Here is an 18,811-nt window from a genome sequence, read left to right as displayed (position 1 = left end):
GAGTGAGGACGTGGATGACTGTTACCTTGTTCCCTCCCTCCTGCCCGATCCACTTCCGCATCACCTTGAATTGCTCCCCGTCAGTGACCTGGGGAGGAAGGCTGGCCCCCAGCAGGGACACATCCCCACAGCTGCCCGGAGCAGACCTCAGAGAAGACACTTTAGTCAGTGACGCTCACTGCCTTTAAGGCATTGGTGGCTTCCCAGCACCTTGAGGACAGAGTCCGTTCTCCTGCATCTCACGCCTGGGCTTCACTTGCTCTGTGTCCTTGGCACTTCCTCTCGTACCTTCCGTGGCCACCCACCATGTTCCTGTCACCGAATGTTCCTTGCACCCCTGAACCTATATGTTCTCCCTCAGCCTGGAACATTCCTGCCCCTCTTCCCGGGGAACATACCGTTTTCTTCCCCAAAGCTAGGTTCAGGTGGTGCGTTCTTGGTGGGCTCTCCAGGGCCCCGCAGGCAGAGCTCACTCGTTCTGGACAAGTCTGTAAGTGACTGCGTTAGGGCGCTTTAGCACCTCTGACTGGTGATCACTTTCTGCACGCCTGTCTTTGACCTCCAGGCGACTTAGCCTGCTAGGATCTCACACCAGGTTGGGACAAGTAGCGGACCATCCCGGCATGTCAGCAGCCTGTCCCCGTCATGCGCGCATGCACAGGTGTCAGTGGGTGGGCTTCCCAGGGTGACGCGGGCACCCTGGGTCCTGTCAGCCCGTGCCCCCAAGGCTTCCCAGGCTGGAGAGAGGCAGAGAGAAGGGGCACCACTCATCAAGGATGTTGCCCGTAAGTGCCATCCCGCACCCCATCACATCCCCCTGAGAGGACCCGTCACAGGGCTGCTCCTGGGCTCTGGACACCTGGGAATGGAATTACTCCTCCGGGCCAGGGGGTGACTTGGTGGAAGCCGAAGACATCTGCATAGGTCCCGCTCCCCTGTCTGCGCACCCCGGCCTCAGTGTGGGCAGACCTTAGCAGGGTTGTCATTTGCAGAAACCATTTCCAGTAATTTTGATTAAAAAGTAGCCAGTGTTGGGGCACCTGGGGGCTCATTTGGTTAAGCGTCTGACTCTAGGTGCATCTCAGGTCATGATCTCACAGTTCGTGAGTTCGAGCCCTGCGTCGGGCCCTGTGGTGACAGTGCAGAGCCAGCTTGAGATTCTCTCTCTCTCTGCCCCTCCCCTGCTCATTCTCTCCCTCCCTCTCTGTCTATCTCTCCCCAGCTCTTTCTCTCTCTCCCTCTCTCTCTCAAAATAAAATAAACTAAAAAAATGGCCAGTGCGAAAGGTGGGCATAATGTGTTCTTTAAAGGCATTTGTTTTACTTGAAATAAGAACTTATTATTTCAATTTTGAGAAGTTACTTTGTGTGCGGTGCCTGTAATAGCAGTTTCAGTGTGTTTCCAGGCGAGTTTCATCTCATTGCTGGTGAAAGAGTTTGATGTCAGGAAGTGTTTCCAAGCCACGTTTTGGCTAAACAAGCATGGCTGTCAGAAAGTAGAATCTTAATTTCGTTTCATCAATACCCATTTACTTGGCAATTGCCGGGAGCTGCCAGGGCACAAAGGAGGGACACATTCAGTGCTGTCTTTGGGGCACCCATGACGGGCGCTAAATGCGGGAACAGACACACTTCGGTAAATATGCCAGGTCCTGTAAGGAGGAGGGGGACAGGGAGCTCCAGAAACACGGGCAGTGATGCAGAGTACTTTGCCTGGTGGGCACTTGACGTTGGTTTTAAAAGATACATGGGAAAGAATCATGATTAATCCTGTCTGGTGCAGTAATGGCGTCGTGGGCACATCTTCAGAAAGAGTTCTCATGTCAGCCGTACACACTGACATGTTCGTGCATGGAAACAGTAGAAACCATGCAATTTGTTTTTAAATATCTTCTTAGAAACCAAAGGAGAGGGAGAAAATCTCTTGTCGATGAGTAGTCACAGCTGGGTTATTCTGTTTTCATGTATGTTTGAAAATGGTCCCTATTAGAAGTTTAGGAAAAAAGAGAGTAAAGTAGGATTTTGCCGGCAGATGCAGGGAAGGGACACTGCAGGGCAAGACGTTGATGCTTGGGGAACCATAAGAGGGTCGCTGGGTTCAGACCCAGCAGCGTCTTCACGTAACGGTTATTAGAGACCCTTATTTTCTCTGGTCGTTTCATGGGTCAGGAGACCGAAGACCAGAAAGGAAATTGGCACCTCTGAATTTGGCCAATCTTCCACTAGGCAGAACCTGGGCTCGAACCCCGCCATCTGGAGCTGTGGTGCTGCATTTGCTGTTTCCAGGAGTGATGGAAGAGACAGGTGCAGGGAGACTGGTTACGCCTTCGCTTCTCCCGCAGGTAAGCTTTACGAGTGCAGCTCTCGTCCTGAAGTCCACCCAGGCGCTCCTGGCTCAGAGCCTGCTCTCGGGGAGGCCCGCGGTGGCCGAGGGCACGATGCTGGAGCTCATACTGCTGGTGTCTGCCATCTGGGAAGTGTCCGACCAGGAGACCCTGAGGAACATGGGCTTCCTGCAAGAAGAGGGCATTAAGGTCATCTCGGCCCTCTTGTTGGTAAGTCAGACTTCATCTTCATTGGTAACAGCCATCCCCTCTCGTGGCTGCTTCTAGACACCGAGACCATAACTGGTTCCTGAAGTTCCGTGTGGCTTGTTCTGGGTGGTCGTGGGCACCTTTGGAGATTTTTGGTTTGAATTTCGAGTGTTTCGTGCGAATGCTGTAACATTCACGATAAAACTTTGCTTCCGTTCCATCCTTCCGTGTTTTGGTAGAGTCCCTTTTGGGGTGTCTGGAGCGGTGCCTGACTTAGAGACGGCATTTCTCAGCACACTTTCTGCTTCTTGAGGAGCAAAGTGAAGTAATACAAATGATTTCTAATGTGCGTTAATGTGAAAAGCAGCCCTCTGATACATAACTACCTCCCTCCTGTCCAGACCTACTGGTTTAACCAATACTTGGGAAATCAGAAATACACAGATGCTCCCCTCATAGCAACTGATTAGCAATTATGCATTTAGAAACACGAGCTGCTCACCTCACACCCACCCTGCACTAAACCCCAAGGCACGCACTCCTGTCTACACAGCAAGACCACGCAGTATTGAGGCTCCTTCTGGATGGGCTGAGAAACCGGAAGGATAGCAGTTGTCGCAAAATGAATAGAAGGATAGCGGTTGTCGCAAAGTGAATAAAATGTTCCAGGCACAGGGCCCAAAACCAAAGAAAACAGGTTGTGTGTTATTGGTATTTGGTGTTTACATCCCCGTATCACCAGCTAGTCCAAACTACCTTGAGATGAGCTACCTTTTCATGACTTTGTCTCTCCCCTGCTTCTGGATTTGAGACCGCGTACTCATTTGTGCTGTGAGCGTTTGACTCTCTGCTGTTCCAGGACGGTCTCTCTGCAGCCAAGAAGCATCAGCTCTGCGTCAGCGCTGGGCAGATGGAGTTCTGCACGCTTCTTCATCACGACCGTCAGGGCGCCGTGCAGAGCCTGGGCCCCGTGCGCGTGCATTTACCCGGCGGCCTGGCCGGACAGAGGCCTGCGGCGGCGGGGATGCAAAGCCCGTGTTACATTAGCCAGCTCATGCTCTTCAAGAAGAACCCATATCCGGGGCGACGAGCTCCAGGCCAGGTACCATACGGCGGGTGACCCATCCCTTCCAGTGAGCACCTCCGCCGTGCAGTGGTTACGCTTTGATGATGAAGAGAGGGGTCAGCATGGCCCGTTTCGCTCAGGTCCAAGAGCGGGGCCGCTTACAATGTGCGGTTGGCTCTAGTTTTCTTGGAAGAAGCTTTTAGCAAAACTAGGTCTCCCTGGGATCCTGGGACCTGGGCCCACTCAGTATTGCCGAAGGGGCCGTTTTACCTGTTTCTGCAAATCAGAGGAAGAATGTAACTCTGTGAGACTTGAGACGGGGCTGCCTTGGGCCCACTAGCCTGTACCTCTTGTCTTCCACACTTACCTCACCGGCCCCTCGAGGCTGAACCAGCAAGCGCGGCTGCCGGGTTCTTGGGGGGTTTGGCAGAAGAGGGGACCAGAGTCAGAGCAGGGTGTGAGAATGGGGAGGTTGGGGAAGGTGGGGCCAGCTCTTGGCGATTCTGGGAGCCCCTGCTTTGCCTCCTGCACCCGGAAACCACCTGCAGAACCCCATCGTCGCAGGGAGCTGGGAGGGCAGAGTCGGCGTCCTCCGTGTGTTCCACACCCCCCGCTTCGCTCAGGTACCCGGTAAATGTCTGACGACTGAATGACGTACAGCTTATCTTGGTGAAAAATGCTCATCTGAGAAAACATCGACCCGTTGTTATTTTCTTAGGGAAATAGAAATGGCTAGTCAGCATATGAAAATCATTCATTTTTTTTTTTTACATTTATTTATTTTTGAGAGAGATGGAGTGCAAGCTGGGGAGGGGCAGAGAGAGAGAGGGAGACACAGAGCCTGAAGCAGGCCCTGGGCTCCGAGCTGTCAGCACAGAGCCCAACGCGGGGCTCGAACCCATGAGCTGTGAGATCATGACCTGAGCCGAAGTCGGTCACTTAACCGACTGAGCCACCCAGGCGCCCCGAAAATCATTCAAATTAACAAACAGGAAATAGAAATCAAAATGATTTTTTTAACACGCAGCAGCACAGTCCTTTAGAGAGACTCGCTTCTGGGGAGGCACGGCGAGCAGGCGTCCACGGTGCATGTTCTCCGAGCAGCTTCACGCGCCGGACCTGCTGCTACACTGAGCCTACAGAGGAAGGGGAAAAAGAGTTATTCAAAGCAAGATGTGCTGTTTCACTTATTTATTCAAAACAACATTATGTGTGATCTCCTAAATAGAAATGTATCTAAATGTTCGACAGAGGGATCCAGCTCACTGGTGATTTAAATGAATTATTATCCATGAAAATTGAAAGCCAGTTGAAATTACGTGAGTCAGGGGCTTTTAGTGACTTTGGAAGATTCTGTGCAAACAGTGAGGAGCATGCATTGCGTGCCCAGTATGTGTCTGGGGCACAGAGACGGGTCGGGACGCAGCACCCCAGACGGGTTCTCTGAGCCACGGCGCCACAGGCCAGCTATCCGTGTCTCTTCTGTACGCCTTTCTGTACCTTCCTGATTGTCTACGATCTGCCGCTGTTCTTCTGGTGTGAGCTGTTAAAGTGAAAAACGAAACTACTTTAGACTTTAGAAATTATTAATATAATAAGAGTAATCACAGTCCTGCCTTCCTAACCAGTAAAGGGAGCCGCATTTCTCCACCCCGCCCCCTGCTGTCGGGTGCCCAGTACTGCCGCCCGGCTCCTAGGTGCTCCTGTCTCGGCAGATTGGCCCGCTTGTCGCCCTGTCCCTGTTCACCTGCTCCGGCAGAAGGCCCATCAGCAGGCAGCGGCTGAGGGAGCCTGTGGTCGTGGAGTTCGGGGAGGAAGACGGCCTGGTGAGGGGGTCTTGCCCAAGCCACCTCGACTTCACGTAGGCCGCGCGGCCTCATGTGCCTTGACTTTTACCAAGGCAAATTTTGCTGACCTCGCTTTCCATGTGGTGACAGGATGAGAGGAGAAACAGGACGACCTTTGCGTTGCTTCGGGAGACAGTGAATTTTCATCGGTTCACCGGGCGTTCCGAAAGCCCCCAGGAGTCTCTGCAGATAAGGATAGAATTCTCTAGGCCCATTTCAAGAGCGTTCCCGGTCATGGTGCTAGTAAGGTGTGTTGTGGGGAGGCCACCAGGGTTTCTTTCCAGCCAGCGACAAAGTCCTTGCAAAAAGCTACGGAGTAAATTTACTTTTAATTCTTTTTTTATGAAGTTTATTTATCTTGAGAGAGAGAGAGAGAGAGTGGGGAAGGGGCAGAGAGAGGGGGAGAGAGAGAATCCCAAGCAGGCTCTGCACTGTCAGCAAAGAGCCCGGCTTGGGGCTCGAACTCATGAACCTGGAGATCATGACCTGAGCCGAGATCTAGAGTCTGATGCTCAACAGATTGAGCCACCCAGGTGCCCCCAGGGAGTGAAATTCACTTTTAATGCAGTCCTGAGCTCATTGTCTAACAGAATTATGTGCCATATTTGACATGGTCTCCTGCTCACAGAATAAGCTTCCTGCCGAGTTTTTCCTGATTTTGGATTCCTACCTGCTCAGCTTATTAGCATAAGAAATGCCCAAATACCAGTGGCCTCATTAAGAATCCACTTCTCTCTCACCTTGTAGACCTGGGTCAGAATCCTCTTACTTTCTGTTTATTTTTCTAAGAAGAAAAAATGCGTTCAAAGAGATGTATCTGAGGAGACTTGGTAAACGAATCCTGTCTCTCAGCGATGTTGAGTCGGTGAGGCCTCGGGAGGCCCGTCCTATGGATAAATCACAAAAGAACACAGGTGAATGACCGCCGGGAAGGTTTTTAGGAATGAATCCTGCATGAACAGAGCCAGCGGATGCCGCCGGCGCTGAGAGCTCACTTCCGTCTGGGTGGGCCCGTGGTTCTGCTGGATCATTTCTCCTCCCCGAGGGCCGCATCCTTCAGCTGTCGGACAAAGCTTTCCTCCGTCTGTCCTGCTGCCCTGCCTAGGTGGGCACCTCAGCTAGGTGTGTCTTCCACAGGGGGACATCCACACCGCATACAGCACGGACTCAGTGTATGTCGGCTGACCCTCATCTGGTCACACGAGCTGACCCACTGAGTGGGAAGCATGGCTCTTTGCTTTTTTAAAAAAAACACACACACACACACACACACTTATTTATTTTTGAGACAGAGACAGAGTGTGAGTCCGAGAGGGGCAGAGAGAGAGGGAGACACAGAGTATGAAGCAGGCTCCAGGCTCCGAGCTGTCCGACGCGGGGCTTGAACTCACGAACCATGAGATCATGACCTGAGCCGAAGTCGGACGCTTAACCGACTGAGCCACCCAGGCGCCCCAGAAGTTTTTATTTTTAATGCAGTGAAGGGAGGGAGGGCGTGTAGTTCTTACTGAGAGCCGGTGCTGCCGGGGGACACGCACAGTGGCCCCGCGGAGTCCCAGCCCGCATCCTTGTCCTTTCACAATGTCGCATGACAGAGGTCCTCAACAGGAAAAAAGCAAAACAAAACTGGACACTATTGCTTTGCTTTTCCTTCCTAGGTTCTCTGAGAAACCTACTCCTTCCGATTTTCTCATGAAAAAGGTCTACGTTTGGGATGAGCCGATGGTACACATGTATGTCCCTGCCGCTTCTCTGAGAGGTCAGTGTACAGGACCTCACCAGCCTTAGTTGTCCGTGTGATGACAGCAGCTGTCGCAAGACATGCACAGACAGCGGGGACTTTCCTACTCCTGGTGGAAGTGTCATGCCACGTGCAGAGGCGGCCCGTGTGCGTCCAGCCTGACCCCGGTGTGCAGCGGTGCCCTGGGCTGTGGTTGCCGACCCTGCCCGTCTCCCTCTCCCCAGCACCTTCCCGCGGCTTCCGGTTTCTGCAGCACCTCCCTTCCTGGCCTCCACTACCCTCTGCGGACCCTCCAAACTCCTCTTTGGTGGACCTTCCCCGACCCCCGGGATCTCTCTGGTGGCTGCTCCCCTGACACCTTGTGTTTGCCTCTCCTGTTTGCTGCTCTGCCTCCCGGCATCAGGGCCATGACTCGACGGCCTCCCTGCAGCCCCAGGATCTCTCCCGGCCATCAGCGGGCAGGGCAGGGCAGGGCCAGTCTGGGCCGACCTTGTTTGCTTAGGCTCCTGAGTCTCTCTTGTTCCCAGAAGGCAAGAAACAGGCTGGCTGCTTCGGGGCATCCACACTCCGTAAGCATGTGGGCCCAACCAATTCCGTGGGCTGTGGACCTTGCACAAGCATTGGCTTCTGGCTGGCGCACCTGTCGCCTCTGTTTTCATGTTTCTGTCGGATCTCTTTTCCTCTGAGAACCAGGCACTGTGAGCTCCTTGTTTCTTTTCAGCATGGACAACATGGTTAACCATCTTCAGATTCTCACTGGCAGTTTAAAACACTTTGCCTTTGATGTTTCTTTTTAATAGTTTTTGTTTGTTTGTTTAGTTTATTTATTTTGAGAGGGAGAGAGCCAGTGGGGGAGGGGCAGAGAGAGAGAGAGAATCGCAAGCAGGTTCCGTGCTGTCAGCACGCAGGGCTCAAACCCACGGATCGTGAGATCGTGACCCGAGCCGAAGTCAAGAGTCAGATGCTTCACCGACTGAGCCACCCAGGCGCCCCTCCATAGTTTTTTATTGTAAGAAATTTCAAACCGACATAAACCTAGGGAAAAAAAGAAAAAAGGTTGCAATTTATATGTCATTTCAGCATTATTTCACACGTTTAAAGATCACTATCTCCTTTTTTGGTGACCTATTCATATATGCCCATTTCTCTCTCAAGTTTATTTTTTCCACATTTTTTCTATATTTTTCTATATTTTTTACTTTGTTTTCATTGGGGGTTTTTTTGCATTGCAAACTTTTAAGAGTAAAATTTATCAACTTGTTTTAAGTTACTCTTAGATTTTTTTTAAAATTTTTTTAACGTTTTTTATTTAGTTTTGAGACAGAGAGAGACACAGCACAAACAGGGGAGGGTCAGAGAGAGAGGGAGACACAGAATCTGAAACAGGCTCCAGGCTCTGAGCTGTCAGCACAGAGCCCAATGCAGGGCTCGAACTCACGGACCGCAAGATCATGACCTGAGCCAAAGTCGGACACGTAACCGACTGAGCCACCCAGGCGCCCCAAGTTACTCTTAGATTTTGAGTCCTAGTTAGAAATTCGTTCCTTATACCCACGTTCTGAAAGAAATCATTCACATTTAGGTTTTCTTTTGGTGTCTATATTGCTTCATTCGTTTGTGTTTAGATCTCTGATCGATGCTTCTCACTGCAGGTGGTGTGAGATACAGGTTGAAGTTCATAATTTTTTGAAAAATTTTTTAATGTTTATTTTTGAGAGAGAGACAGAGACAGAGCATGAGCAAGGGAGGGGCAGAGAGCGAGGGAGACACAGAATCCAAAGCAGGCTCTGGGCTCCAAGCAGTCAGCACAGAGCCTGACGCGGGGCTCGAACTCATGAACCATGAGATCATGACCTGAGCCGAAGAACCGACTGAGCCACCCAGGCACCCTAATTTCATGTTTTTACAAGTAGTTGGTTGTCTCAAAATCATTTATTCGGGACAGGTCTCCGGGTGGCTCAGTCGGTTAAGTGTCCCTCTTCAGCTCAGGTCACGATCTCACGGTTCAAGAGTTCAAGCCCCACGTTGGGCTCCACACTCTCTCTCCCTCTGCACCTTGCTCATATGAACCCTCTCTCTTTCTCTAAAAAAAAAAAAAAATTAATTAGTGTTTAAAAAATCTTAAGGGCAAATTTTAAATAAATGGACTATTAAATTTTTTTTAAAGATTTTATTTTTAAGTAATCTCTATACCCAAAGTGGGGCTTGAACTCACAGCCCTGAGATCAAGAGTTGACACAAGCCAGACAGGCACCCCAAATATTTTTGTTTCTAAGCATAAAAGTCATCCAAAAGTGACGGGCTGCCTCCTCATGGTTACCTCACTATTCTTATCGGGACGACAGCAGACTCGGGACGTACTGGTATTTGGCAGGAGGCTGAGGGGCCAAGGAGAGCAGGGGTAGGGTGGTGTGGAGTTGGAGAGTCTGACTCCTGCCCCATGCCCCCTGCCTCACTGCCCACTACCCCCCTACCCACTGTCCCACTGCCCCCTGCCCCCTACCCCCCTACCCACTGTCTGACTGCCCCCCCGCCCACTACCCCCTAGCCCCCTACCTGCTGTCCCACTGCCCCCTGCCCCCCTGCCCACTACCCCCTACCCCCCTACCTGCTGTCCCACTGCCCCCACTGCCCCCTGCCCCCCTGCCCACTACCCCCCTACCTGCTGTCCCACTGCCGCCACTGCCCCCTGCCCCCGCCCCCCTACCCCCCTACCTGCTGTCCCACTGCCCCCACTGCCCCCCTTCCCACTACCCCTACTGCCCCCTGCCCCCTACCCCCCTACCTGCTGTCCCACTGCCCCCACTGCCCCCTGCCCCCCGGCCCCCTGCCCCCTACCCCCCTACCCGCTGTCCCACTGCCCCCACTGCCCCCTTCCCACTACCCCTACTGCCCCCTGCCCCCCTGCCCACTACCCCCCTACCTGCTGTCCCACTGCCCCCACTGCCCCCTGCCCCCTGGCCCCCTGCCCCCTACCCCCCTACCCGCTGTCCCACTGCCCCCTTCCCACCCCTACTGCCCCCTGCCCCCCTGCCCACTACCCCCCTACCTGCTGTCCCACTGCCCCCTGCCCCCTACCCCCCTACCTGCTGTCCCACTGCCCCCACTGCCCCCTGCCCCACTGCCCACTACCCTCCCCCACCCACTGCCCCCCTGCCCTGGCCACCTTTGGGGTGCATTATGCCTTTTTGCAAACTTCAGGTTGTATTGAGTTGGGTTTTTTTCTCTCCTTAGACACAAGCTTGGGATACTTATCCTTACTGGATGCTGACTATGACAGAAGCCCTCGGAACAAGTATTTCGCCAAGGCCGTCAACTACACTGTGCGTTTCCAGTGGCTCCGATGCGTCTTCTGGGAAACGAGGGAATGGAGGTCTGCAAACTCCTCTCCGCAGCCAGGAGCTTCTCCAGGGAAAGTGAGCTGCAGGTAGGGACGTGCTGGTGAGGACGAACCTGACTTTTACACCACGGCTGCATTTTCCTCTGCGTGGGGCCCAGCGTGAGGTCTCCCTGGCCGTGGCCCTGGGAAAACTGTGCGTCCCTCCTGTCAGCAGGTCTGGTCCCCTCCATGCTGCAGGATCTGGCTCTTGGGTTCTCTGTACCCTCCCCTCCCCAGGGTGACGGCACATGGTAGCTGTCCCCCCCACATCCTCTGAAGAAATGTGCTGGTGGGTGGGGGGTGGCGCCTGGTGTCAGCCGCCTCTGCGCGTTCTTGGGGGCGCGTCTGCACTCGGGCCGTGGGGCGTCTGCTCTCGCCGCTCCCCCCCACCCCCCGTGCCCTGGCGCCCCACCTGCTGGAAGCCCCCCAACCGCGTGGTTGTGAAGGCAGATTTCCTGTGCAGGAAAGTCCCCACACGGACCACATTGGCCCTCTGGAAGATTTGGGTGTATCGGTCACGCTGCTCAATTAGAAATTCTTTATCATCTAGGCAGAACGGGCAGTCCTGTGAGAGGCTCTGCTGGAACCTTTCCACTAGAGGGGAGGGTACAGTGATCGGGCACGTTCAGAAGTAGAAATGGCCATTTCCTTCTCAGAATCGAGTCTCGGGGCGCCCAGGTGGCGCAGTTAGTTGAGTGTCTGACTCTTGGTTTCAGCTCAAGTCATGATCTCACAGGTCGTGGGATCAAACCCCATGTCCGGCTCTGTGCTGACAGTGTGGAGCCTGCTTGGGATTCTCTTTCTCTCTCTGCCCCTCCCCTGCCCATGTGTATGTTCTCTTTCTCTCTCTCAAAATAAGGAGGGAGGGAAGGAGGGAGCGAGGAAGAGAAAGAGTGGGAGGGAAGGGAGAATGGAGGGAGGAAGGGTGGAAGGAAGGAAGGAAAGGAAGGGAAGGAAAGGAGGAAGGGAAAGGAAGGAAAGAGGGAAGGAAGGGAAGGGAAGGGGAGGGAAGGGGAGAGAAAAATCAAGTCACTAGGAGCCGTGTTTTGTGGCGTCTGTTAGGAGGCCGAGATGCCCAGCTCACGCCCATGTCTGCGTGTCTCCCTCCTCTTCTTCGGTTGTGCTGTTCAATTTATACGGTGCCCAGGCTAGTAAATCACCGGCCCTACTGTAACGGCTCAGTATTTACCTCTGATGTCAAACTGACCACGAACGCATTAACACAGCCGTTCATTCTCCATCACATCCCGCCGTCCGCGGGCACTTTTCCACAAGCCAGGAGCACAAGAATGAACGCCACACAGGGTCTGCTCACGAGACAACGAGGGAGAGGTGGGTTTTAGTCAAACAAAGTCAGTCTTTTGGTAGGAGTGACGGTGACAGGGTCCCTGTACCCCGAGTCTGCTTAGTGGCCACTCATCTGCCCACAGCAGGGCTGGGACTTGAACTTGCTGTGTCCGGGCCTGAGCTGGACTGTGCACGGTGTGGACACTGAGGTGTCTGCAAAACAGGTGTCTGTTATAAGTGCTGCAACCCATCACCCTTCCCGACCCTCCCTTAATCCGCGTACGTGACACTGTCGACACGGCCCTTGACACACACGTGCTGTCCTAAGCTGCGTCTCCCTCCTAGCTACGATCGCCTCGCACCGGTCTCTGTCGCAAGAAGAAACCTGAGCGCCGGCTTTTCAGTGGAAGGCGTTTCCAAGCTGCAGAGGTGAGCTCCGTTTTCCAAATGAGAATAAAGTTTTGTTTGCCCCACTGACCGAGCGGGACACCCGGGTATGCCCGAAACCCGCGTCCCTTACGGTCAGCTTGCCTTTTGGAATACCCGTGTTACCAGACTATCGTCTGGAACGTCACGTACATTTCTCTGTACTTACATCCGCTGACAAGAGTTGTATAAACAGGAAAGTCAGCGCGCTTCTTGTCAGGCTGAGCCTTGGCTGGTCCTTCTTGCCAGGGAGGATGTGGTGGTTTGCTCGTCCTGGTTTATGTGTGTTCGTGGCTCCCTCTTTCTCTTCAAAAGTGTCCCATTTTGTTTTATTAATATTATTTTTGAAATTAGTTTGGTTTTTTGTTTGAGTGATCTGTCCACCCAACATGGGGCTCGAACTCACGACCCTAAGACCAAGAGTCGCATGCTCTAGTGACTGAGCCAGCCAGGTACCCTCCAAAAGTGTCCCATTTTAGAGAATAGATTTGGACTCAACCCTATTCTATAGCCATTTTTTGGTATAGAAACAGTGTATTTGGGGGCGCCTGGGTGGATCAGTCAGTTAAGCATCGGACTCTGGATTTTGGCTCAGGTCATGATCTCACAGTTCGTGGGTTCAAGCCCTGCATAGGGCTCTGTGCTGACAGTGCAGAGCCTGCTTGGGACTCTCTCTTTCTCACTCTCTCTCTGCCCCTCCCCCATTTGCTTTCTCTCTCTCCCTCTCTCTCTCTCTCTCAAAATAAATAAATAAACATAAAAGAAAGAATACGTGTGTTGAATTCTGAACTACGGGTAAGGAGAGTGTGAGCCATGGAGCGGGCGCCCTCTGCTGACTCTTCAGTGTCATGCACACAGAGGAGGACCGGGCTTGGCACACAGCAGGTGCCGAGTGGGTGTTTGCTGAATGAGTATCTGAATTTTCTGGTGAGCATTGGGTGTTAGGTTTCTGTGCCATAGCTCATTGTGATGGGGAATCTGGCTGTACTTTATTAATCCTGGGGACACTGGGGTCACCAGGAGCCCAGTGACTGGGACTCAGGACAGCTGTCCAACTGTGGTTTCAGACAGAACTTCAGGGGGCTGAGCCGTCAGGGGAGGGGCAGCCCCTGGAGTCCTGCAGGGACAGGAATGTTCTGGGAGGACAGCAACCCCACGAAGCCAGGCCCCACACCCGCCCTTCGAAACCCCGTCAGAGGCCCGTAAGACTCCAGTCCAGGTTAGGGTGCTGGCACAAGTGACTTGAAGGGGACCCCGCTCCATGGGTCTGGAGCGTTCGGTGCCCCCTGCCCCCGGCCAGCGCTGGTGCCTGGAGCAGGTGGCGAGTGACAGGTGTAGGGGCGCAGGCAGCCGGAGCACGCAGGACAGGGTCTGCCGGGAGGGAGGGAAGGAACACCCACTGCATGCACGTGTGTAAGCCCACTACGGATGTCGCACGTACTGCTCAGCGAGACGGCTGTTCTCATCACATTCCTTTTTCTCTCTCTTTTTTAATTTTTAAAGTTTTATTTATTTATTTTGAGGGAGACAGAGACAACGTGAGTGGGGAGGGGCAAAGGGAGAGAGAGAATCCCAAGCAGGCTCCACGCTGTCAGCGCAGAGCCTGATGTGGGGCTCGAACCCACGCACCCAGGAGATCACGACCTGAGCTGAAATCAAGAGTCAGACCCTTAACAGACTGAGCCACCCAGGCGCCCTGTTCTCATCCCATTTCATAAAGAAAGCTTCTCAGAGACGGGACGTGAGCGACTGCCCCGCACCGCAGCACCCTTCTGACCCCGAAGCCGGCCGGTTCCCGGGATGCTTTGTCTGAGTCCCAGCTCCTGATCCAGCCGCCAGCGGCTTCCCCCAGAGGGGCTCTGACCCGTCCCGACACCGGACGGCAGAGGTCGCTCCCTCCGCCTTCCCCTGTTGACCGGGTCCCAGCAAGAGTCTGCCTGCTTCTCCCAGTTATGGGGCCAACAGACGTCTACACACATCAGTGAAGACCAGCAGGGGCCCCGTGTGTGAATGTGAGTGTGAGTGAGTGTGAGTGAGTGTGAGCCAGCCTGGGGAGCTTTATCTTCATAATTTACTGTTCATTCCTCTCCTTCTGTTTACAGACACCCGGGAAACCTGCTTCCCAGTATTTTGATTGCAGTTTCTGTGGTTCTCTATGCACTTTTGGTTACCAAAACCAGGCGTGTGGATCGTCACGAGAGAGAGAAGGCGGGGTACATTTTCCTGCAAGAAGACACTCCAGCCGACCACCAGCTGTACGCAGTTGTTGTAGACACAGGCTTCCGGGCTCCAGCCCACTGTAGCGCCAAGGTAAGGGCTCATCGCGGGGCTTGCGCTCTCGTGTGCAAGGCTGTGGATGGCGTGAGCCATGGCGTGGACACTGGCCGTCCCAGCTGCCCCTTCGACTCTGTCTGACGGCGGGGGGGTGGGAGGGAGGCTCCTCTCCTGTCGTCCTGCTCTCCCTCACCTGCCTGTCTGTGCGAGCCCCCCTCCCCTGCCCTCAGGGCCGCCCCTTTGAGCCCTCACCCTCTCCACCTCGTCTGTGGGGAGCACCGCAGGCATCCAGCCCTATGTGAGGCTAAGGACGGAATGGGTGTGATGGGGGAGTCCCCGTGGGAGGAGCGGGGACAGTTCAGCAAGACGTTTGGGGACAGTGGCTTTTCTTGTGGAAAAAAACGATATGAAATGTCCACTTCATTTTATACCCGAAAGCACTTCCACAAAATTTAAAGATTAAAACAAAATACGGGGGCACCTGGGTGGTTCAGTCGGTTAAGTGTCTGACTCTTGATCTCAGCTCAGGTCTTGATCTCAGAGTCGTGAGTTCAAGCCCCACGTTGGGCTCCACGCAGGGCATGAAGTGTACTTAAAACAACAACAAAACAATATTTAGAAACTTCTCAAAGGAAATGTGTACTTTGCAACGGGGAAGGATTTTAAAAACTGGAAATACATAAGGAACTTTCTTAAATGGAAGAGTGACAGGTTGCACAGCCCCAGAATCAGGCGCTTATGTAGGACAGAAGCCACCCCAGTGAGGGGCAGCAAGCCCTCCTGGCCGGAGTGTGCACCTGCGGGGCTCCTGGTCCACCTCGGTCACCGTCACTGCTCCCCAGCCTCCCCTCTGAGCTGAGGGAGGACAACACGCCCACTGTCCTGTCCCTTCCCTCCTGAGACAGACATGTGCCCTAGTGAACCCGAGTTGCCATCTGGTTTTCTAGATCAAACATGTAGAAATCCAGCCGCCCTGGCAGGTGCTCCTTCACCGTCTCTCCCAGGGAAGTTGGGGAGGCGCCATCCAGGGACGGGGTGGGGGCGTCTTCTTGGCCCCTCAGGACCGCGTTGTTGTCCTTGGCCTTCTGGAAGGTTCTGGGAAGGTTGGGGGCTGGGAGAAGGTGCACACACAGGGTAGTGTCCTGTGTTCATGATCTCAGACTCTCACTCTCTTGTCTTTGGAGGTTTACATTGTTTTGTGTGGAGAAAATGGAGTTTCAGAACCCAGAGAACTCTACTGTCCAGAGAAGCCCCTGTTTGAAAGGAACTCCAGACACACCTTTGTCCTGAGGTGAGCGCGGCCCATCAGACCCCGTGTGGCCTTAGCACGCATCCGCAGAGGCAGAAATACTGAGCATCACTTCCCAATAAGGAGCACGTGCACACAGACGGATTTGTAACACTGCTCCCAGGGGTGTGTGAAGTAGACTAGAGTCCGGTTAAGCGCAGGAGGGAGGGAGGAGGGGTGTTGGGTTTATCCGCTGGTGAGGGTCAGACGCCCAGCCCTTCCTATGGTACTGACAGCACTCAGTGAATTCGGTTCACCCTGCTTGGGAGAGCAACGCTATGTAAGACCCTGTGGTTGAACGGAGAGGGGTAATTTATCAGGAGTACAGGCTCCTGATGTTTCCAGAAAGCGTGGGAGAACTGCAAGGTTTGTTCTCCTGGAGAATTTCATGTACGATCCGTATGGGCTCCGAGTGTCCTGTGTTCATCAAGAAGAGGTTAACTCCAGACTAGTCCACGCCAGACATGCATGCATTAAGGAGTTTGAGTGGATTGGGTTCAGGGGCCCACGTGGACAAGCTGTGTGTGTGCTCAGCGCCCAGCACGGCCAGGGGCGTCGCTCTTAGTGGCTGTGGGGGCCTGAGGGCCCTGTCCACCCCCTACGCCCCAGAGGGGCTTCGTAGGTCAGTCTGTGTAACCCGTGTTTGTTGACATGTCCGATGTGTCCCCAAAGCGAGAATGGGGGCCGGTGCCGCCCTCCGGGGCCCCCGCCGCCCAGGCCTGACCAGGCACTGCCGTGTGTGTGTCCCCAGCACCCCGGCTCTGCTGGGCCCGCTCCGCAGGATCCGCCTCTGGCACGACAGCCGCGGGCCCTGCCCCGCCTGGTACGTGAGCCACCTCATGGTGCAGGAGCTGGGCACCGGGCCCGCGCGGCACTGGCTCTTCCCCGCCGAGTGCTGGCTGGCGGCGGGCCGGGGGGACGGCCACGTGCAGCGGGAGCTGGGCTGCCTTCGCCGGAGACCCGGCTTCTGGAAGGTAGGTGCCAACTGACCCACCGGCAGGACGCGGTGAGGGCCCTGCTTCTCCGAACAGCACTAAGTTAGAGTCAAGGTGGCCGCATCATAAATGATGCGGCCACTGAGCGAGCCTGCAAGCCTGAAGGAATTGCCCTTGGGTTGTTGGTTTTCCTCCACAATAACGTTTACAGAATTACGGTGGCCTGTGGTCTGTGGTGACCAACGGGCTGCTAATTAGAGACGTGAGTGCCCTGGATTCCTGGTCACCAAAATGACCAGGAAACGGTCCAGGCATGGTCAGGGGGTCATGACAAAAGACAGAATCCCCTAAAACCTCACAAACCAGCTGTGAAGCTCGCTCTGCGTCTGTCCTGATCTTTCCCCATTTGTGAGTGTGTTTTATGCAGTTGTAATAACGCTTATGCATTTCGCACTTTCTAGTTATCTTCAGGATTTTTGTTTTAGAGAGAGAGAGAATGAGCAGGGACGGGCAGAGGGAGGGAGGGAGAGAGAATCCCAAGCAGGCTGTGTGCTATCAGCTCAGAGCCCAGCTTGGGGCTCAATCCCAGGAACCCTGAGATCATGGCCTGAGCCAAAACCAAGAGTCAGGCACTCAGCCGACTGAGCCACCCAGGCACACCCCCTTCAGTGATGATTTCAAAGCAAATTCATGAATTTTTCTGGAATAGCATTGAGCACCAAGCATTCCTTGAGTTGAACTGAACCTTGTGAACCACGTGCAAATCTGTCCGTGGCGTTCTGCCCAGTACGTAGCAGACGCTGCCGGGCTACTGCGGACACCCAGGGGGATGCTCGTTCCTGGTCCTCGGTGTGCTCAAAGCCCAGAAAAAATTAACTGTGCTGTGGGGAGCATGCTGGGAAAGTTGATTAGGATCACCAGGGGAGGGGTGACACTTCCACTGAGCAGGAGGGGGGAGGGTTCCACTGGGGGAGGGGTTTGTGAACAGAGGCTCTGGGGAGGAGGGTGTGAAGACACTTGAGGGCGACAAAGGAGAGGCGGAGGGACAGCCTGTCCCAAAGCCCCCGAGTCCCAGCGCAGGTGGGGTTGCAGGGCGTCTAGGGCGCCGAGCGGACGAGGGTCGGCGGGGGCCTGCAGCGCCCACACAGCTCGGCGTCCGGCTGGTGAGCCAGGGGCATCCCCGCTCAGGAGGTCACTGCTCACCAAGCAGGAGCTCCTGCGGTTGGTGCAGATGCCCCAGGTCCGCCGCTGTCTCCGCACTGTTTGTTCCAGCTCTTGTATTCAAAGTTCACGGAGTATCTGGAAGACTTCCACGTCTGGACCTCCGTGTACAGCCGGCCCTCGCCCAGCGGCTTCCTGCGCACCCCGCGCCTCACCGTCGCCTTCACCTTGCTGTGCGCGTACGCGTGTCTCGCTGCCCTGGTCACCGCCTCGAGGCAAGAGCGGGTGAGAGCGCTGGCTTTTCTGTAAAGTGGCTTCCGATTCCCAGACCCACAGTGTGACACCTTCCGGACTTAGGGATTAGCAAAACTCAGAGTCCTAGGAGAGGTTTCAAGCAGGGGAGGGAGGCCATGTGCCTCGAGTGCCCCCGAGGTGACGCCCGGAGCTGGGGGGCCGGCAGGGTGGTGGCCTGCTGCATTACCTCCGCCACATGGATCTCGTGGCCTCCTGCTGCCACAGAGCAGGACTTTCCCAGCGGGGTCAGCAGCTCGGGCCGTCCTAGAAAATGCTCCTGGATTCTTTTAAGGTTGGCAGTTAATTCAAATTTTAAAAATCCTCTGACCACAAACAAGAGAACAGTTCTGACGGCCACGTTTGCCCTTGGAATGCTAGCGTGCCCTTAGCAGCGCTGGCCTGGCCGTCCCTCATGTGATGGAGAGGTTACTTGTACCTGAGCGCAGGCAGTTAGAGCGGAGACCCTGCTCTCCTGTGGGGAGCTCACAGGGTGACTTCGGGGTATGGGAAGAGAGTCAGCTTTGCTGCTTCTGACAACCTGAGGCCGTCCGTGGTCCCTGCAGTGGCTGGGAACGTGCCG

General features: G+C 54.5%; 1 protein-coding gene across 1 annotated transcript in view; it reads left to right on the top strand.

Annotated features, from left to right (window-relative positions):
- PKD1L1 (polycystin 1 like 1, transient receptor potential channel interacting) overlaps positions 1-18,811 on the top strand; it is a 117,708-nt gene that overhangs the window by 67,973 nt on the left and 30,924 nt on the right. Inside the window, 11 exon segments of the mRNA XM_030307634.1 lie at positions 2,342-2,554; positions 3,393-3,635; positions 5,315-5,425; positions 5,537-5,694; positions 7,105-7,205; positions 10,422-10,614; positions 12,199-12,282; positions 14,382-14,589; positions 15,738-15,844; positions 16,593-16,815; positions 18,049-18,222. Coding sequence (XP_030163494.1) covers positions 2,342-2,554; positions 3,393-3,635; positions 5,315-5,425; positions 5,537-5,694; positions 7,105-7,205; positions 10,422-10,614; positions 12,199-12,282; positions 14,382-14,589; positions 15,738-15,844; positions 16,593-16,815; positions 18,049-18,222 — 1,815 coding nt within the window.

The sequence above is a fragment of the Lynx canadensis genome, chromosome A2 (assembly GCF_007474595.2).
Source record: "Lynx canadensis isolate LIC74 chromosome A2, mLynCan4.pri.v2, whole genome shotgun sequence".
Classification (NCBI taxonomy): Eukaryota; Metazoa; Chordata; class Mammalia; order Carnivora; family Felidae; genus Lynx; species Lynx canadensis.
The sequence above is the reverse complement of the archived record's forward strand: the minus strand, read 5'-3'. Positions and strand labels throughout refer to the sequence as shown.